Source organism: Xyrauchen texanus, chromosome 35, assembly GCF_025860055.1.
Source record: "Xyrauchen texanus isolate HMW12.3.18 chromosome 35, RBS_HiC_50CHRs, whole genome shotgun sequence".
In the NCBI taxonomy this organism is placed as follows: domain Eukaryota; kingdom Metazoa; phylum Chordata; class Actinopteri; order Cypriniformes; family Catostomidae; genus Xyrauchen; species Xyrauchen texanus.
In genome coordinates this window covers 9,178,282-9,200,879 of record NC_068310.1, presented here as the reverse complement: position 1 = coordinate 9,200,879, position 22,598 = coordinate 9,178,282, and the positions used below count along the sequence as shown (strand labels likewise).

The 22,598-nt window shown below is 38.4% G+C and overlaps 1 protein-coding gene across 2 annotated transcripts in view; it reads left to right on the top strand.

Moving 5' to 3' along the window:
- Positions 1 to 5,438: 5,438 nt before the first annotated feature.
- The window catches only part of LOC127628883 (protein phosphatase 1 regulatory subunit 12B), a 39,698-nt gene continuing 22,538 nt past the window's right edge, over positions 5,439 to 22,598 (top strand). Inside the window, exons 1-6 of one of the 2 annotated variants that reach the window (XM_052105835.1) lie at positions 5,439 to 5,978; positions 19,229 to 19,245; positions 19,372 to 19,504; positions 19,844 to 19,948; positions 20,596 to 20,646; positions 20,892 to 20,942. In XM_052105835.1, the coding sequence (XP_051961795.1) occupies positions 5,874 to 5,978; positions 19,229 to 19,245; positions 19,372 to 19,504; positions 19,844 to 19,948; positions 20,596 to 20,646; positions 20,892 to 20,942 (462 nt within the window). In that variant the 5' untranslated portion in view covers positions 5,439 to 5,873. Of the gene's footprint in view, positions 5,979 to 19,228; positions 19,246 to 19,368; positions 19,505 to 19,843; positions 19,949 to 20,595; positions 20,647 to 20,891; positions 20,943 to 22,598 lie in introns of both variants that reach the window. The other variant, XM_052105834.1, reaches the window with a different exon arrangement.

Here is a 22,598-nt window from a genome sequence, read left to right as displayed (position 1 = left end):
TGTGTTAATGTAAAGTTCTCCTCAGTTTTACATGTTTTCTAAGTGGTATGTTTAGTATTTCATCCTCCATGGAGCCATTACATTTTGTTTTTAAATAAATGGTAACACGCCACACCACCCTTTATTTATGGTGTTGAAATACTGAACAAATCTGTTTTCACAAATCCATGGGTATTATGATGTGTTTTTACAGAAGTTCAATGTTCTCACTGTGATAATATTTTAGGTCTGGGCAATATAGGTAAATAAATTACATATTAAATTTTTCAACCTAATATATACATATATTGACAATCATGCATTTGCTGTGAAATGGCTAAAAAGAGTGATTTTTTTTTTTAATCTTTGGGACCAACATGTTTAAATGCTGGAAGTACACTGAAAACCCTAATAAGTTGACTTTACTAAATTGATTGAGTAAATGCATTCCCTCAGTTGAATTGATTAATAGCATCTCAAAAACTTGTGTAATAAAGTCTACTTAACTTAGAGTTCACATAGAATTAAATTAACTATTTAAGGAAAGGTAACTAGATGCAAGTAGACTAACTCAGATTTGCTTTAGTGTTGTTGCTTCAACTTAATAATTTTAATTTAATGGACTCAAATTTAGATAATGCAGTACATAACACAGCTCAAATAAAATTATAACTGATTTTAGGTCAATCATAAAATACAGAAATAGAGTTAACAGTCACCCTATCATGGAGATTGAGTCCCGCCACACCATGGAGAAAACAAATTTCAGCCATTTGTATCCGTGATCTTATTCTTTTGGTCATTACCCAGAGCTCATGACCATAGGGGAGAGTAGGGATGTAGACCAATTGGTAAATAGAGAGCTTTGCCTTGTAGCTCAGCTCCCCCTTCACCAATACAGTCCGGTACAGTGACCGCATTACTGCTGCCACTGTTAGCAGGCTGCAGCCGATCTCACGCTCCTTTCTCCTCTCACTTGTGAATGAGACCACAAGATACTTAAAATCATCCACCTGGGGTAAATTAGCTCCCCTTACCTGGAGGGTGCATGCCATTATTTTCTGTGAGAGAACTGTGGATTCAGACTTGGAAGTGCTAATCCTCAATCCTACCAACCGCTTTACTCTCGGTTGAAAACCGTTCCAGCGTGTGAATGTGACGGTGACGATGAGACATCACCTTCCGGTCCACACATAGACTGCCCTCCTGACCTTGGCTGCGCCTCAATATCCTGTACATGAAAATCACAAACAGAAGTGGAAACAAAGCACAACAAGAGTCCAACACCTACGACCATGACTTCATGCCGAGTATGTGGACACAGCTAGAGATCGAATGACCCACAATAGTGGCCACGGCACCCACGACGTAGGCCTACAAAACACATGTAGACTGGATTGGCAAACTCCCATTCCCCCTCAATTATCTGTGAAAAGTTGAAAAACTGGTCCACTGTTCCACGTCCAGGACAGAATCCGCATTGTTCCTCCTCAATCTGAGGTTCAACTATCGGCCAGAGTCTCCTTTCCAGCACCCTGGCATAGACTTTCCTTGGGAGGCTGAGAAGTGTGATACCCCGGTAGTTGGCATACACTCTCTGGTACCCTTTCTTCAATATAGGGACCACCACCCCAGTTTGCCAATCCGAAGGCACTGTCTTCGAGGTCCATGCAACATTGTAGAGGCATGTCAGCAATGACAGCCTCACAACATCCAGGGCCGTAAGCAGTTCTTGGCAAATCTCATCCACTGCCAGAGCTTTGCCACTGAGGAGCTTCCCAACTACCTCCGTGACTTCCACCAGGGAAATGGATTCTGAGACACTATATGCCTCTGGCCCTACCTCCTATAAGGGATGCATATCTCTTGGGTTTAAGAATTCCTTGAAGTGTTCCTTCCACCTCATTTGAGGTTCAAATTTCTCCACCTTGCTGAACACAGCTTGAGCAAGACTCCTCCAATCCATCCTGGGCTGCCATATTTATATATACATGTACACACACACACACACACACACACACACACACACACACACACACACACACACAGTTGTGAAAAATTAGAAAAGATTACTTTACTAGTCTAATGATTCTTTAGGAATCTTAATGGCCAAGTAAAACACACATGAAAATTGTATTAACATAACTTAATTTTATACCCCCAGCAAAATCATTTTTGAATAATTTCTGAATATTTTATGACAGTATAATGGCCATTCCAGTTACAGAATATAGTATGGCTGAGTGCACTGTTGATATAAATTTTACTAATGTCTAATGAAAGAAATGAATAAATTCAGAAACTCTAAGTTGCTTTTGTTTTCATCTATTTGATCTAATCTCACAATTTGGATACATATCTCAAAGATTAGTTTGTGTTGTGATTTAAGAGGACAAGAAGAGGACACGCTCTGAACCCAAGTGCTTGGGAATGGGAATCTTCCATTTGGAAATTCATAAAAAGAAGAATAGGTTGTCTGCTTAACCCAAAACACAGATGCAGCTATTGAATGTTTGGCTTCCAGACTGAAATTCACTCTTTTAAACAAGTCTCCCAAGGCCTGTTTCAACCAGTCGTCTATGTTTAGACCAGTGGAAAAAGCAAAACCATTGCGGCCGTCTTGATGAGGTGCACTTTATGGCTCAAGTTCACCTCTGCAGATGGCTTTGAGTTTTCTTTAGTTATTAGCTTGAAGGGTAGCAGATAGATCTGCTTTTGCAGTGTGGACCATGTCCAAAACCCATGTGCATGTGTGTACATTTAAGTGATTGTTTACTCAGAAGTGACAATACACCCCCTTGTCGTTCAATTTTTTCATGGAACACAAAATACACAATAGTACAAATTTCAGGCTGCTCTATTTCATTTAATAAAACTGTATTGTGACAAGTGGCTTTCGAGCTCCAAAATAGACTAAAAACACCATAAAAGTAATCCAAATTATTCATAATCTATATTCCAAGTCTTCTAAAGTCATTTGATAGTTATGTGTGAGGAACAGGCTGAAATGTACGATGCTATTTGCTGCAAATCTCATTCACATTTGTGCACATTCAAACCTGGCACATCACAATGGGTCATCAAACATGTGAGAATCAATAATGAATTGGACAGATTACTTTTATTGGACTTTTTTTTTGTCCTTTTTTTTTGGGGGTGTCATGCAAGTTTGGAAGTACATGGAGGTGAGAAAATGTTTTCAGAATTTTTATTTGAAATTGTCATTGGGTGAAATATCCATTTAAATTTATTATTATTATTATTATTTATTTTTTAAGATAAATAAAATATCAGTAGCTCATTCTTAACAACATGGTATGGATAGTCAAAATATATAGTTACATATGCTTAACATTTAGCAATAAATAAATCCAAATATACAGTTACAAATCTGAATATATTGTTACAAATCCAAAATATATAGTTATAAATTCTGAAAATATAGTTATAAACCAGAATATATAGATTTAAATGCATGGTTATATATCCAAATATTATTGTAAATCCAAATATATGGTTATAAATCCAAATATACAATTGTAAATCTTAAAATTTAGTTTTTTTAACTGTATAAATATTAATATATACTGTATATTTCACTATATAGTTGTAGATTTGAATATAAAGTATTTATACAGGGGTGTAGGAAATATCTGAAAACTTGGGGGACATTTTAAATCTTAGACATTCAAATCTAAATATTACAGTTTTAAAGATTCTTAGTGAACATGTGATAAGAATATGTGAGGGTTTTTTTCAGAATATGATTTATGTGTGTAAGAATATGTGATAGCATATCAGCTGAACTTTTTAGACACATCTGCAATTTTGTTGCATGATAGAATGGTAGAACTTTAACTAAAATGTATTAACCATGTATGAAACATTGGAAACATTGGTCCAGTTAGCCAGAACGAAAGAATTATGACATTAAAATATTCCTTAATGTAAGTGTCAAATATTACTTGGACAATTTCAGAAGCATGTGTCACCTCTCAGTTGTAATCTACAGTAAACTGTTTACTTGGTCAATAATTATTTTTTTTATTAATTTTTTCTTCCTAAAATAGATAAACCACTAACATCACCATTGCTAATCATTTAAATTCATATAATTGCAAAAAAAAAAAAAAAAAAAACACTATCATTGTTTAGATACTTTGATATAAGATTTTTGTTGTCACACACATGACCCTATGAAAGAAATCCTTAATGTTTGTTCCCTTCAGTTTTTTGGCTGGTGGCTGTACATGAGAGATTATTGGTCATTTATTGTTGGTCATAATATTTATTTATTTATCATTAAAATTACTAATTATAAAGAGATCAGAAATTAAAAACTTATGAAAAGTTAACAAAATGGGATTTTTTTTCCCCCATTTGTTTAACAACAACATTAATTTACAATAGTCAAAGATGACTTCTCTTTTTGCTCACAGCTTGTCACATGTAGATTGCTTACTGTCAAAAGCTCAGTGTCTGTCTTGCTGCCTAGCAGGTTGTTGGGCTCATTAATATTAATCACATTGTCTGCGTTCACCCAAACTGATTTGCCACATGACACATGAGTGCTAGCCAATGGGATAACTGCTTTGAAGTTAGTTCTGGCCAGTGCCGAAGCGACCAGCTGAATTACTGAGGCATAGTAATTTGATCTTAAATGCTTAATTTGGGGAACGGCCACACTTTTCCCCTTGCACTATGATTAAGCAAAACACCTGTATTAAAATGTAATTAATATTTCTCAAAAAGCGACACGTTTTGTTATTTCTAAAACTGAGGGGGCATGTTCCCCCAGTTACTGGCTGCTACACCCCTGTTTATCCACTGATAAGTAAAAAAAATTAATAAAAAGGCTTTCCATTAAAAAATAAAAATGTATATTCACAGTGTTACCCACATCAGTTAAACATAATACTACTACTACTACTACTACTACTACTACTAATAATAATAATAATAATAAGAAGAAGAAGAACAATAATGGAAATTGTAATGTTAAAATGTAACATTAAGTATAGGTTTTCACAATAAATTACAAGGTAATTTATACTTTTTACTTCTAAAACATAAACATTTTTACAGTAGCATTTTTACATTTTCCATAAAAATGTATAGCATTTTTACAGTGAACTAAAGCATCTACCCCTAAACCAGTGATAGGAGGAGAGGGAATAGCAGATATAACTTAATGATTAGAGAAAGAACAGTGAGGTTTATGAAGACAGACAGAATGTGTTTGAGGAGAGAGAGAGAGAGAGAGAGAGAGAGAGAGAGAGAGAGAGAGAGAGAGAGAGAGAGAGATTGTATGATTGTGACAGACCAACAGACAGAGATTGTATGAGCGAGACCGACAGACTAAGTGAAACCGTTTGTCTTCTGTGTGGCGTTATTGTTAAGTAGACAGAACTGTGTGGGAGGGGTTTAGCCGTCCGTAAAGTTAACAAAGCAGACTCCTCTCCTTATATAGCTCTCATTGTGTGTGCATGCGAGTATACATGAATGAGCGAGTGTCAGAGAGAGAAAAGAAGCTGTCTGAGACCACAAATGTTGTTTATGTGTTTGTGAGAGCGTGAGATAGACGTAAATAGTGACAGAGGGAGTGGAGATAGTGAAGGAAGGAGAGCGGTGGCTCTATGTGTTTCCTTTGTTTTGTATTAATGACACTGTGCTGTGCAGAGGAAAGGAAACACAGATCGGCTGTCAGTCCCAGCGCACATTACAGAGGGAACGGTTAAACAATTCTCTGGAAACACACACACACACACACACACACGCTCATTTGCACCTGTTGAGCTCAATCCACTTCACGACCAGGAGTCATGTTCGTCTCCACAGTTGTGTGAGACTGTTTTCGCATCCATCAGGGGTCTTCACTTCTTCTAACAAGAGAGATGTCATCGCTGTATTCACGCAACAAGGACCTGTCCTCTCGCTCCAGAAAGTCCCTGTCGGATTCTCCACCCTCATCCCCGTCACCCAGCACTAAAAGCTTCAGAGTAAGAGCCAGCCGTGATTGCTTAGTATTTGTGACAGTAACAGAGATGTTGAAATGGCATTATTGTGTCTATCTTGATGGAATATTGTCTTGTGCCATTGGAGTTAAGAATGAGGATACACATTTTCATGTGTTAGCATTCATTACAATATATATCAAAATAATGTAAATATATATATATTTTTTAATTATCTGAGACCTCACTGAAAATATTTTTTTCCAAAGCCCTATTTAAACCTGGAAATTTCTTTCTACGAAAAGTTATAATGTAAAATGAAAAAGAAAAGTCTAAGATTCTGCACCACATTTGTAATTAACTGCATATTTTTGACAGCATGTTTATTTGTACTGTACAGAAGGTCAGATTTTTTTTGCTTCCATTAAAACACACAAGAATAATCAGCTTTGGCACAAACTTGTGGAGTCCATGCATGCTGAGTACAGGGGACTTACCACATACATTTTGAAATGTATGTGCATTTTTCAATTTAACTTGTCACTAAATTGTTTCACAATTGTGCTATGCTGATAATACATTTTGTAATAATAATAAAAATAAATAAATTAGAATATATTTAGAAAATATATCAGCAATGCTTTAGGAACTCTTTCTAGTAGTTCTACACTTCCACAAGTAGGCAAGTAAATCTGTCTAATATTGAAATTAAACTTCTTTCTTGGTTCAAGGCAAAAACAAAGCATCTTTGTGATCTTAAATGATTGTGCTGTCATTGAGGGATGGCATCAGAGAATGGAATTGGTGAACAGAGAGAGTATCTGTGATGTATACAGTGATTCAGTATGAGTGGGAGTGATTCCCAGCAGTCATGGTTCACTTAGTTTTCAAAATACCCCGGCCACGTCTACACGTTTTCTTTTAATTGTTGCAGAGCAGAAAAAATAAAATAATATACAATAAAATAAATTCATGTTTGCTGTGCATGGAAATGTTCTGGGTAATTGTCAAATAACTTGAACAGTTTAAGCAGTACTTAAAGTTAGGTTTTCTGAAGTTAGTGTTTTTTTTAGTTCATTACTATATGGTTGCTGTGGTGTTTTGGGTGGTTGCTAGGGCATCGGTTGCTAGGTGGTCGATTACTGTCCCAAAAGCCCATAGCTCAAAAGAGCACATTCTGGTTTCCAGATATGGGAACCCCCCAGTATATGGTGCCCTAGGCGCCCGCCTACTTCGTCGAAGTCTAGAAACGGCCCTGTACGAAAGTTTATTATTTACATTTAGAGGTGTGTTTTAATACCTAACCCTATGGGATTGGCAAGCTCTATTAAATATGAAATCTATAAGGTGTATATCCTATTGAAGCTCATTTACCCCACCCACGGGCCTGACTTCACTTTGCTAGAATGATTCACATTAACTATAAAGTGTGCTGTTCAAAATTGTTAATAATGTTGACAAATTGTACATCTTATATATATATATATATATATATATATATATATATATATATATATATATATATAGTATATATTTAAATAGTTTTACGTGAATTATAGCATGCCATAATGAAGGACATTGTTTGACATTTCATTTCAACTAGTCATTTTTTGACCAGTTCTGAATGGCAGTTTTAGGAAATGTTTTGAATCATATTATGTGTGTGTTTGTGAACAGGGTTTGTCCTGTATTATTAACAGTTAATAGAATTTGTTTTCATAATTTTTTTTCTGAATCTGCGCTGAGCTCACGTGCAGCCAACACTGCACCCAGCTAATCCAATATTTCATTTTATTAGATTTAAACATCTTGCCTGGATAAAAATAACCTTTTTAGACTAAACCTCTTGTGTGAATTAAAGCTCTGTAATGTTCTTTGAGAATTGCACTCCAGCATTAGTTGTCTAATGATGAAATGACAGGGCATTCTGTGTGTGATAGGGAAAATGCTAAATGCCACACCTTTTGTGTTAGACATGAATGATACATCAAAACGTGCAGCTTGTTGAGTTGAGGTATAGTATTCCTTTGTAAGTGATCAGACTTGTCTTTTATACTGTCCGCCAGGCAACCCCCCCAAAAAAAGAAAACATGAGACAATCCCATAAATATACGTTTAAGAAGGGACCCAAGCCATTATCTAAGGACCACAATATCATGTTTTGGGGGGGACATGGTTTTTTACTTGGGTCAGTAAGGGTCTTTTCACACCAATAATACCGATAATCTCAGAATGACTTAACAATCACATTGGCAATCACTCACAACATAGCATTGTGGCAAGACAACTCATATTTTATTTTAGTTTTTACTTTAACTTTAATAATTATTTAAACTAAATTAATGAAAGTGCATAAACTGTTCCACATGTTGTGTGAATGCCAGATTCTAGAGGTGGTACACTACTGCACAGTTGCCTTTAGGACCAAGGAAGTTTGGCCAATATGTGGCTGCATATATCATATAAATGTCAGGGTAATAGAATTAAAAACATCTAGGTTACTATTGTAACCTCTATTCCCTGATGGAGGGAACGAGACGTTGTGTTGAAGAAGCGACACTAGGGAGAGAGCCTCCTGAGAGCCTCGTGCATCTCTGAACTTGAGAAAAGGCCAGTGATAAAATTGGCAAACATAATTTGCATGTCCCGCCCCCGGACATAAAGGGAGGGAAATATGAATCTGTCCATTTAGGTTTATGCCATGAGGAGTCGCCTCCTGAGGTTCGGCCATAATAGTGGCTCGGTTCAGCCTAGACGTTCCCGTCTGTCGCTCACTTCGATGTGTCTAAGAAGTGACAGTAGGGGTCCATATTTAATCACACCATGCGCTGAACTGTTTATGTGCGCTGCTGACGCAGGTGAGGGCAGGCAGTTGCGTGCCAAAGCGACAGGCTGCATCAGACTGCATGAACCCTTCCCAAATGCCCCATAAAATCGGCATAAACCTTTTAGGTTAAAGGCACCCCGAAGGGGGGAACAAAGCAACGTGCCAAGCATGGGAGCATGCAGCGCCAGCCATGCCTTTTCTCTCTCTATATTTCTTGCATAGAGTCAAAGCAGCTGAGGCCATCTTAACGCTATCACACGCATCGGGGAAGGTGTTCTTTTCCAACACCTATTCTTTCAGGGGAAAAGACCCCATGGAGACCACCACATGCCCAGGCTGGGGGGAGGTAAAAAGTGACGAAATATGTTACACGGTTTTCAGGGCACATGTGGGAATGGCGCGGTGGTAGATCCTACCTGCTGCGAGTGAGGAGTTGCTACAACACGGTGACCGGGGGGGCAGCGGCGACTGCGGGTCTGTCCGTAGGGGGACCGTACCGTGGAAAATACACACAGGGGGATTCGCAGAGTAGTTTCAGTACCCATAGTGGGACTGGTCGGGAATTCCTCCACTGAATTCGTGGATGAGAGGACTAGGGAGGAGTCATCCAGGGAGCCGGTTTGGCGGGGTCTCCTGGGATAAGAGCATACGTGATCGCCTTAGTGGAGGGGAAAGGCACTAGATGCAAGTGGTACACACGGTCAATTGCTCCACGTTGCCGATTTCTACCGGCTCGGACCCGAGAGAACACGGGCCGAAACTGACTCAACCCTGAGATTGTAAAATCTCGTAAAGGTATTGAGTGTTGCCCAGCCCGCTTCTCTGTATATGTCTGCTAGGGAGTTGCCACTGGCCAGTCCCCACGAGGATGCCACACTTCTTGTCGAGTGTGCGCGAACCCGCTAGGGGGCGTGCACGGCCTGGGTGTGATAGGCCAATGCTATGGCATCAACAATCCAGTGGGAAAGCCTCTGTTTGGAGACAGTGTTCCCATTTTGCTGTCCACCAAAGCAGACAAAGAGCTGCTCAGAATGTCTAAAGCTCTGCGTGCGGTCCACATAGGTACACAAAGCACGCACCGGACACAGTAACGAAAAGGCTGGGTCTGCCTCATCCCGGGGCAGTGCTTGCAGGTTCACTACTTGTTCGTAGGTACCTTGGTCATGTAGCCCGGTCGCGGTCTTAGGACGACATGAGTGTTTGCCAGACCGAACTCCAGGCAGGTGTCGCTGACAGAGAATGCTTCCAGGTCCTCAACCTTCTTGATGGAAGCAAGCGCGATCAGGATGGCCGTCTCCTGAAGGCCCAAGAGGACCACTGAGAGATCCCAGGAGGGGAACAGGCTTGGCCGAGGAGGGTTCAACCTCTGGACGCCTCTAAGGAACCTGATAATCAAGTCATGCTTACCCAAGGACTTTCCGTATACTGCGTGGTGGTAGGCCACGATAGCAGCTACATACACCCTCAAGGTGGAGGGGGACAGCCTCCCCTCCAACCTCTCCTGCAGAAATGAGAGCACTGACCCGACTGTACACCTCTGCGGGTCTTCAGACCGGGAAGAACACCAATTTGCAAACAAGCTCCACTTCAGGGCGTAAAGTTGCCTGGTAGAGGGAGCTCTGGCTTGGTTTATTGTGTCTACAACGACAGGTGGTAGGCCACTTTGATCTTAAAGTTATTGAGTGTTGCCCAGCCTGCTTCTCTGCGTATGTCTGCTAGGTAGTTGCCACTGGCCAGTCCCCACGAGGATGCCACACTTCTTGTAGAGTGTGCTCAAACCCGCAAGGGGGCGGGCACGGCCTGGGTGCGGCTACATACACCTAGCGGCGACATACACCTTCAAGGTGGAGGGGACAGCCTCCCCTCCAACCTCTCCTGCAGAAATGAGAGCACTGACCCAGCTGTGCACGTCTGCGGGTCGTCAGACCGGGAAGAACACCAATTTTCAAACAAGTGCCACTTCAGGTCGTAAAGTTGCATGGTAGAGGGAGCTCTGTCTTGGTTTATCATGTCTACGACGACAGGTGGTAGGCCACTTTGATCTTCCGCATCCCGTCCAGGGGCCAGACATGGAGGTTCCAGAGGTATGGGCGCAGATGCCAGAGGGTGCCCTGTCCCTGAGAAAGAAGGTCCTTCCTCAGGGGAATTCACCAGGGAAGGGCTGTAGCGAGGAGCACGAGATTCGAGAAACAAGTCTGAGTGGGCCATTAGGGGCCCAGAGTAAAGTGGACTTGTGAGTAAAGTGGACTTGTGAGGGAATTCACTAATTCAAATTATTTAATGTTCTATTCATCGTTTTTAACTATTTTAAGGAGAAACAATGCATTTTACAGAGATATAAAGGAAAATAAAGGCACAGAAAGCTGAACTCTGCAGTATCCATCCATCCATCCATTTACCCGCTTATACCATGTGTCACAGGGAGTGAACTTGGCAGCATGAACTTTGAACTTCATTTTGAAGTGTGCCTTTTTCCTTTCAAATTTGTATGCTCCGCATCTGTTGTGAGAAGGCTTGTGTAATCTTAGATGGTATCTGTATCATATTGAGAATCAATATAGTGGTTATAAATGATTTCTAAATTCAGCAATCAATGCGTTGAAATTTCTTTGATTCATCGATGCAATTTACAAATCTCCAGTTTATAATTCTAACCAGACAAATCCAGTATGTACTATTGCATAATAGAATGATCTTCAGATAGCAAAACAATGAATAATTTTGGGTGCTCTGTTGGGGCTGTTGTGCACATTTCTAAACCCAATAAAGGCAGTATTGATGTGTGGCGACTGTGTTTACACCAGCGAAAAGATACCCATAAAATCAGCAGGTGCTGCAGCTTTGCTGTCATAAGGAGGCAATGCACTGAACAAAAAGTGAAATAAATGTCCTTTAATAGTATCCACTGCTTTGCCAAACCTTGAAGTGATTGCAACAGTCCAGTATGACATCACTAAACCCATTTCCCAGTCTGCAGACTTTTACAGAGGTTTAATCTTTAGTGATCGTAACTGTGGGTTAGCCACATAATAAGACAAAATTAGCTGAAGGAAAGGGTCACAATGTTTTATGTTTCCTCTAATCATAACATGTCTTTTTTTCCCAACAACAAAATTGCCCATGTGGGTTTGAAATTTCCATGACGAGAGGGGGCCTGTGCACGTGAGGTCTCCTTGGGAGTAAAAGTGAAATAAAGAAAGACATATACACATTAGTTTTGTTTTTAGTGGTCTACTATCCCTTGTGTATACAGGACATTTTTACCCCAAACAACAGAACACAGGATAATAGACACTGATCTGAATCCTTGTGTGAGAGTTTTCACCTTTAATATAGAGCATAGAAATAGAAACAAGCCAAACTGGAAACAGCCAAAGATGGTTTGCTGGTCTTAGTTAACCTGGGCTCCAAGCTTGTCAAAGCTAATGCTCATTTGGTTAGCCAGCTGGATTTCCAGCCTAAAAAGTTCCTCAAACCTGTCTAAAACCACCCAGCAGACCAGCCTAAGAAAAACAAACCAGTTTCTGCTGGTTTAAGCAGGTTTTTTAGCAGAGTATAGGCATCTGATAAACAAAACAAGCAATCAGTTTGAAAACAAATGACTTCATTTGTTATTTGTTAATGTGTCTGTGTCTTATCGCATGGAAAGAGGCCGCAGCAGGGAAGAGAAAGAGAGCAGAGGAGAGAGAGATGAAGAGAGAAAGAGACAGATCTGCAAAGCAGAACCGTCTTGTTTTGGAGTTGTTGATATACTCTATTTGAGTTTGGGGACGCTCACATTTTCCATTTTGCAAGTTGGCAGATGGTCTAGCTGGCTCTCAAAGGAGGATGAAGGGATGAGTGGGGAAGAGGGAAAGAGAGGATTAAAGGGGTTGCATATAAATACTTCAGAATGAGCCAGAATCTGTAAATGTTACAGTTTGTGCAGTTATGAGATCAGGGTGAAGCCCACAGCTGCATGAAACAATCACAGACTGTTACTTCATAGCATAGGCCTATTTGAGAGCTCATATGTGCTCAATGCAAGGAGAATTTAGCAACCTGCTGCTTGCATGCTGTGACCAAAATATGGTTCCACATGCCTCCTCTCCTCGCCTTTGATGTGATTCACAAGGTACAGTTGCCCTGGTACACTCATCCAGCTTACCCCAACCAAATCCTCATAGAACCATTGAAAGAGAATTGAGTAAATAGTTCCTAGAGCTTTGTTAAAAGGATGAGCTCTGCCAGCAGTGCCAATCAGGGTGTGAATTTGTGGTATTGGGGGGGGTGGTGTGTTTGTACATCTTATTCCTTGATGTAAAGGAATAGTTCACCCAAAAATGTACATTCTGTCATAGTTTATTAAACCTCATGTCATTCCAAGCTGGCATGAATTTCTTTCAAAGAGAATTCTAAAGAATGTGTTGTGTTTTCCACACAATTTTGTTGAATGGAGACTATAGTTTTCAAGCTTTACAAAAGACGTAAAAGCACAATGAAAGTGTTCCACAGGACTCATGCACTATATTCTAAGCCTACTTCAGCCATACAATAGTTTTGTGCAAGAAATCTACTGAAATTTAAGGCATTATTAACACCCTGTTTACACTGGATGAACGTTGTCCCAAAAGCAAATCACTCCCATCGTAATAAATGATCTGTCTACACTGGATGAGATCGTGTTGTCATATCGCAGCGCCAGTTGCTGTTCTATTTTACTTTCAATTCTATGCGTCCAGTGTAGACATCCTCAAGCTGTTGCACGAAATGTTTAAAAATTCCTATACTAACAGTTTTATTTCTACACAGTGGCAAACTTTTCTGAGGCACCAAGGCAATTTGGTGATCATAAGATTACCTATAGAGGTTTCTATAAATAGGAATTATCATTATCATTGTATAATTTGCAGAGTAACGCAGTGTGAATTTGATCACAATTAAATGGTAGGTTTGTGTTTACCCAGAGGTAATTTCTGCATGCTTATATTTCTGTTAAAGAGACATCCCTATTAATCTGGTTTAGGGTTATTTTTACTCACAGAATGGAATGTCCACCCCAGCATCAGCACTGCCTTACATGGTTTACTGTGGTGAAAGTGTGCACTCTGTTCCTTCTCCCTCCATTTTTGGAAGCAGTGCGCAAGCTTGGGGACAGTAGGTGCCCATCGGTAATGAAGACCTTTGAGGGCTTTGAAACTTTAAATAGGAACAGCGCAATGCTTTGATCAAGGGCTGAATGGGATTTACCCAACCTGGACATGTTCCTAGATTAACATCCTTGTTGGTCCAGGAACAATATTTAAATTAACCAATCAGATTAGAGTTAGTTAAAGAATGTAGGTCCTAGTCAACAGAGTAATAAACAGTTGCAGCAAGGTGGCTTTGCTCTATAGGATCGGGATCGGGTTGGAAATTTGTTCCTCAAGCCTTATAATGTGCGTATAATTTCCAAACATCAACAAATGTCTATAAGACAATTCAGAGGATGTATGATTAGTCGGGCAGTACCAGCACTAAAATCAAAACAAGATGTTCTCTGCAACACTTCACATGTGGAGGTCATAGTGGCAGTTGACACTGGCATTAAGCGGTCCATTGGAGCCTTAACAGGAGTCATGTGGAACCCCCTTAAGGGATAGGGATTAGGTTTAGGGCTGGGATTAGGGGTTTAAACATCTTTCTTATCAATCAACAGTATCATGTCTGGGCTATGGTTTATTAAAGAAATGCTCTTTCTGGACCAATAAAAGATGCTGATCCAAGAACGTGCCCAACACATTTGTTGTGTTTTATTGTGGTTACATGTAAACACAAGAATGACCCTACTAGAAAACAAGCAAACATCTTAAACCAGTCTAAGATGGTTTGCTGGTCTTTACTGGTCTCCTAGTCTGGTCAGACAGGTCTGTTTTCTAATTGAAGAGGGATTTTTGCAGACCAGCTGGCCGAATAAATAAATCAGATGATCCCCAGCTTTACATGTAATCTTTTTGGCCTGCATGGGAGCAGCAAGACCAGCTTAAACCAACTAAGACCAATGAACCATTTTAGGCTGGTTTAAGGAATACATCTTGCATACTAAGGCAAAGGACTGTTCGCCCACAAACTGCAAGCCACCCTCTAATATCACTGATATTGCAACAGTTATGTAAGTCATTGCTCTGTCAGGTCAAGCCCTGTTTCTCTTAGAATTAAACTTGTGTATCATGGTCAGAGTGCAGGTTCCTGGAGTGTGCTATATAACCACATAAGGAGAGACATTTCTGAAAGTACTGTGTAAACATTCATGTCGGCCTGTCTCAACAGTGGCAAGAGGCCACACTCCCATCCCTTCTGTTTACTTCAGTGAAAACACACCACGGCACCATGCCAGTAAATAGCATAAGCAGTTATGGGCATTCAGACAGATTTGTACTGTTACAAAAGGTTGTATATGTGATGGCACAGATCTTGCTTAAATATCCATTTAAGCAAGATCTGTTGTTCACCCAAAAAGGAAAATTTTTCATTATTTACTCTCATTTTATCCCAGGTGTGTATAAAAAAAGTGTCTTAGCCTAGTAGGTCCTTCAATTGCAAGTGAATGGCGATTTCTCTTTTGAAGCACCAAAAATCACAGACAGTCAGCATAAACATCATCGATACAACTCTAAATACGACAAAATGAATGTCCGCTAAAGCAATATGATCACTTTTGGTGGGAAAAAAAGACCAATATGTAAGTACTTTTTAACTATAATCCAATGCCTCAGGAGAGGGTTGAGTCCAAGCAGTCTCTCGTGTGATGTATTCCTGTTGCCTTGGATACTAAGGTAGTCTCACATTCTCCTCTTGGTTGAGACATCCAGGATAAGCACACAAGTGCACCATTGTGAGAAAAGAAACAGATAATAACAGATCTAAACCAAAATCAAACAAGCTACTGCACAGTAAATCCCAACTCGCTCACTCCACTTAAATTTTTTTTGGAAACGGCTTGCACATAAATCTTTTAGTTTAGTTGAGCACAGTAACATGAACATTTAGAGTACACTGTATGGTACAATGTAGGTGTCGTTTCTACACAAAGTTTTTAAATGGTAAATGGCAAAATCACTACATGAATACAAAAAATTGTTTGTGTTCATTAGACTGTTAAATTATATGTTATGTGCACAATGTATTTGTTGTTAATTGAACTTGAGCACATTAGGCACTATGTGCTTTATAAATCTTAGTACAGTTAACTCAAAATTTAAAACTTGTTGACTTAACATTAAAAAAATATGTGTTTCTGAGTCAAGTGAACATAGCATTTTTATGTTGTTTTGACATTTCTGACCATTTGTGTAGACTCTACACTAAAAATGTGTGTCATAGATGAGTTTGGATTTACAGTGTGTACAGTGTTCCTCCTGCACTGCTCTTCCGGCTGTGTCGCACTTGTGTCAGTTCTCACATGTTTCAAATTCCAATGCAATTATGTCACACATGTACCACTGCTCATTGGAAGCATAATTTATAGTTAAAAATGTACTTTAAATATTAATCTATTTCACAGTAAAAGTGATCGTGTCGCTTTAGAAGACTTGTGTCATATGGATGAAGTTTATGCTGACTGTCTGTGATTGTTGGACCTTCAAAAGAGAAATTGCCATCCACTTGCATTTTAAGGACCTACTGAGCTAAGAAATGTTTCTATTTTTCTTCAAATGTGTTCTGGTGAGGGTGAGTAAAAAATAAATTTTAATTTCTGGGTGAACTACCCCTTTAATTAGTTTTGTCAGGACAAGAAACCCCTACTTTTTCCCTGCCAAGCTTTGTCTGATTTTAATGACCAAATTCTCCAAGTTCTTTTTTGGTGTTGTTCTTTGGTCCCCCTCAGACAGTGGAGACCAGTGAACTGTCATTCCTCTCTGATGCATAATCATGTGTGCTGCAGAGTGTCCAAACAGGATGTGCTCTCTTTAGCAGAGGTACAGAGGGGATTCTATAAATGCCTTTCCTTCTCTCTTTCTCTCTGAACTGAACCACCTTAAATCTGAAGCAATGCAAAGAAACATATTACTAGGCCTACAGAATATATGGCCACAGGATTCCATGAAAAGTTCCTCAGAATTCTCTAGAGGATGAATGCCTGTTATTTGCAAAGTTATTCACATGCCCTGCCCCTTGCATGTTAATTTATTAAATATTTTGGCTAATTTGATCATGCTTTCAACTACCAATTAAAGTGTACTTTCAGCTCTGTTAGACACATTTAATCATGTTTAAACCCATTCAGATTTTCCATGCAAGAGCAGTGCACAAAATGCTAAAATAAACAAATCAAGCATATTCTGTCTGGACCTGCATATTACCCATGAAATATGCAATAACTTTTCTCCATGTTTGTTCTTTATGACATGTTCCTTAAATTATATTGTTTCTGTACATCTCTTTTCCATCTGACTACCTAATTTGCATAGTGTTGTTCTTTAGGTACAATATGATTTATTCAAGTATGACATGTCCCTGGATCAATATCCTATGTTGGCACTGGAACAACATTGTCAAACAAGCAACTCATTCTAGCTCTAAACCTGAACCTAACTCTGACCTTCCCCTAAAATCAGAGGGAAATGATTGATATGAAAGTTGTTAAAGCCTATCTGCCTAGTCCTAAGATTAACCCTATTTCTAAAAACTGATTGGTAGATAGGGATGTTGTTCTGGGAACATATCCTGAGGGAATCATGTTAAAAGGATAATTCACCCCAAAATGTATTTTCATTATTTACTCCACCTCATGGGGTTCCAAACCCATGTGACTTAAATTTTTGGGTTAACACCCATTTAAGCTGTCTTTCAAAGTGTTTTTCTACTGTATGTTCACACCCAATATTATTCTTGTGGATTGTGACAAGTTTTTTCTTGTATGACATTTAAGCAGCTATAGACCTAAGTAGACATCCAACCATTTGATTTCTTGTTATGGTAACAGACTAAGTGGTTAAAGGGTTTCTGTAAAGAGGGTAACATTTATTTATTTTTTTACTGAGAAATGGCTTCATTTACATTCATGGATTACCTAAAATGGAAGTTTCCAAAAGATTTACAGTCCACTTTTACAAGATTACAGGTTCCCATAAACACAAGTTGATTTATCTGCTTGCTCAAGGAATTAGTGTGGAAAATAATCGTAATAAAAAATAATTTACGAATACAGTTTTGTTAGAAAAGTGTTCTGGACAGTCAGAAGATATCTCAAGTCTTTATGATATGCCTTGCTGTTGTTGCTAACTGGAGTTGGGGCGAGTTCAAGAGGGAGTAGGGTGTACTGTACCAGTTAATTTGCGACATGATGTCATTTTTTTTGTAGACACACACACACACACACACACACACACACACACACACAAATTTGGGCAGATGCACAAGTTAGCTGCGACATGATATCATACTCTTACATGCTGCTCCAGACTTTTTAATGGCAGACTCCCATTGAAAGCTTAAGAGGTCTTAGCAATGTAGAGTTTGACCTTCTGAATCTTCTGTAGGATCAGATGAATAATATCACAGGTTGGATCACGCTTATAAATTCTCTTGTTTGGACACTAAGTGCAGTAAGATGGAAGGTAACTGATGGTACAACCACCGATTCTTTGATATTAGTGTAAATTAAACTCTTAAGTACTTCAAGAAATGCCATGGTATTACTGTGGTAGAGTTCCAAATAATGTCCACCATATAATACAATAGTACCATGTCCAAAAAACATCGGACAACCATGGTAATTTCTGTTATTTATTATTATAATCTTTCTTTTTTTTTTTGTTAGTTTAAATGGATAGTTCATACATAAATTAAAATACTAATAATTTCTCACCCTCATGCCATCCCATATGTGTATGACTTTCTTTCTTTTGCAGAACACAAATTTAGATTTATGGAAGAATATATCTTATCTCTGCTGGTCCATACAATGCAAGTGAATGGGTGCCAAAATTGTTATGGTCCAAAAAGCACATAAATGCATCATAAAAGTAATCTGTACGACTCCAGTAGTTTAATTAATCTTTTCTGAAGCAATATGATAGGTGTGGGTGAGAAACAGATCAATATTTAAGTAAATATAATACTAAAACGATATGCATGAAGAATGTGAATCAACAAAACAGGAGAAGAAGAACGTGAAAGTGATCTGTTTCTCATCCACACCTATCATATCACTTCTGAAAATGTAACTGTTGGAGTCTTAGGGGAAGTCTTACAATGTACTATAACTGTAGTTATAATTATATAAGAGAAGGTATAACTTATTATAAGGTGCATTATGAGACATTATGAATGCAGTATAATTAATGTGTAATGCCTTCACAATGCATTATAAATATGGGCTTCATAGAAAGTGTTACCAACTATTCCTTTAAGTTCCCCATCCAAATTGAGCTGCATTCTGCTGTATTTTTTAAATGACAAATTCTTTTGCATATTTTATTGATTTTTTTTTTTTCACCCCTTGTAGCAAGACCGGGCGTCAAGGTAAGGTTATCTGTTATTTTTCTAAAACCATAATTTTTCCATTTGCTCCTGTTTCGTGATAGATGCATGCCTAAAAATGGTATGACCAAAACCTCCCTGATGATTCATTTTCCCTAATGGCAGCAGGTCAGACTCAAGTGGTGTGGAGGCCTTGTCAGATAGACTGACACCTCGGACAAGCACCTACACACGACGAGAGAACAGACTCGCCTCTTTAAACAAAACAGAGGATGATTCTGCCAGCAAGGACTACAAGAAGGTCAGATAACTTTGATTAATCTTTGATCAATTGTTTATATTACAAATTCAGTCCTCAAATACTTTCCCAAAAGAGACAATACTGTTACATAACATTGGTACACACATAAATTTTGATCTCAGGTACAATGTAGGAAAGGGAAATAATTTTTTCTTTAAAAAGTAACTTTTTATTTGAGATATGGTAGAGTTCAAACATAAATTAATCTTTGCTAAGTTCTGATTGGAGAACCAGTGCAGGCCAGTAGTTTGCTATTGACTGACATCAGATAAGCAATTTCCAGCATAGATGATAATTAAGCCAGATGAATTCTACTCTTGTTTGTTTGATTTTTTTCAGCTGTATGAGGACGCACTGGCTGAGAATGAGAAGCTAAAGTCTCGACTGGAGGACAGCAAGCAGGAACTTTCTAAAATCCGCTCACAGCTTGACAGAGTAACACAAGTGAGAGAATATTCTCAAGAGATGCGGAGAAAAGGAGAGATGTTGTGTGGTTTTATTCATCAGTGACCATCATCTAGCACAAAGAGTGCCCTGTATTAAAAACAATAGCACATACTGGGCTTCTGCATCCAAGTGGACTCCAGCATCTGTAAGAAATTACAGTCTGTGAAAAGCCCAAAATATACCTATAGACTGGTCCAGCAGTATTTGATTCTTAAAGGTGAAGTGTGTATTTTCTGCAGCACTAGTATCACCATTCCATCTTCCATTGGTCGGCCAAAAAGATAGTTCTGCCCCAAACCCATGCCATTAGTTGAGCTAATGTCACTGTGTTGGGCTGATGTGATGCTTAAACAAACAATGCATTGTTTAGATGGTGTCACAGATTCACAATGCTTAAATTCTTCAGGGAAATCAACCTTCAAATGGCTTACATATAACTGCCTCTGCATATTTAGCTGGGATAGGAGAAAGTATTCTAAAGAAAATAAATAAATAAAATAAAAACATATCACCTTTAGAACTATTTAAAAAAACTAAAACAAAGATAGCCTTTTTATATTTACATTGAATATGTATTTAAAGTGCCTTTGTTTCATTTTAAATTATTTGGATTCTGTGTGCATTTATTTTCTTTTGTGTTTCAGAAGCAGGACAGAATATCAGAGAGGTCCACTGTATTTGAATCAGAGAAAAGGGTATATATAAATATATCATCATTATATATTGTCAATATTGACTTTTTCTAAGTTTATGCATTTCTCTCTAGTGTTGAGACATTTCTACATTCTGATCAGTTGATCATCTTACAGCATATTATATATATATATATATATATATATATATATATATATATATATATATATATATATATATATATATATATATATATATATATACTTTTTTTTTGCTTTTATATATATCTTTTTTTCTGCTTTCACAGGAAAAGGAAGCATTGGAGAAGCGGGTCTCAGACATGGAGGAAGAACTAAAGGTATGTCTAGAAATATTTAAAGTTTTTTTTTTATGGCTTTGCTTTTTTGCCTTGTTATTCTGAGCCCAAACTAGTTTAGCTGCCTGAAGATAGGGTGAAGAGCATGTTAAGAGATGCTAACCTCAAAATATACACTATAGTCACTAGTAGCGTAAGTCAAGTGGTCATACAATGGTGATTGTAGCTACTGTACCTATTTAACCCACATTAGGCAACTGTGACACAACTATGCTAGCTAGAGCTCCCAAGCTCACACTAAAGCCCTGTCCATTACTCTCAGCATTGGGACTGTCAGCAAAGCTCTGTAGTTCCAAAGCATCTCGCAGCTGCATTAGTATATGGTGACCTAGTTTCAAGGGTCAAACTGAATCCAGCACAGAGACACGGCATGGCTTTTGTTCAGCATTCCAGCAATAATTGTACATAGCTGGCATTTTGAGGGCCAAGAAGAACACTGTGCCAAATATATCAGAGGCCAAATCAGTGTGAGGAGGTTGAATTATCTGCAATGACTGTATTCCACCAGGCTCAGTGGAATAATTGATCCATGTTGCAATTGAGGTAACAAGGTGTCTGGGCTGCTTTGACCAATAATTCCTGATGAGACTCTCATTTATGTTACAAATATGCAGATAGTTTACATTTTCAGAAGACCATCAAGAACAGCTACAGTATTCAAAACTTTGTATACTTTTCAGGCCACAAGTTGAAGGAGCATTCACACTGACTGTGATGTAATCACTGGAGGTCAACACGTTTCTTTACTTTTGATTTCTTGTAGACGTTCATCTTGAATACATTATCCACTTGTATCAAGAGGTGGATCACGTTAGCTCATTTCCCTTTGGTAGTCACTGTGCATTTGTATAACACCATGTACAAGTTTCCAGTATTGAGCAATTTGTCTGTCCACAGTGAATGCAAAACTGCTGTGTGATGTGACATGAACACAGCCAATCAAAAGATGTACATTACTGAGGCAATGTTTTAGTCACTTAATGAGGATAATAATAATAATAATGAGGATGTCTTGATGCAAAAATAATGCCATACATAGTTTTCATTTATCAATTAGAATCATACAAAGTCCAGTAAACATAAAAAAAGCTAAATTAATATTTAATTAATATAATATTATATTATATTAATATTAATATTTGTTACAAATAATATTTGTGACAACCTTTGCCTTCAGAACAGCATCAATTATCTTACTGTAGGTACACCTGGACACTTTCTTGGTTGTTAGCAGATAGGATGTTCCAAGCTTCTTGGAGAACTTACCACAGTTCTTCTATCTATTTATGCTGCCTCAATTGCTTCTGTCTCTACATGTAATCCCAGACTGACTCAGTGATGTTGAGATCTGGGCTCTGTGGTGGCCATACCATTGGTTAAAGGGCTCTTTGTTCTTTTTATATCCAATTCTATTTGCAAATGCAATGTTGAAATCTAAAATTTAATTTTTTTAATGATACACTAAAAGCAGAATTAAAAAAATAACCGTTTACAGACAAATGTTTTTGTGAACAATATAATGTCCCACTACTTAGTAGGTCCTCGTGATGGCACGTTTACTCACCTCAATCCGGGTGGCGGAGGACAAGTCTCAGTTGCCTCTGCTTCTTAGACAGTCAATCCGTGTATCTTATCATA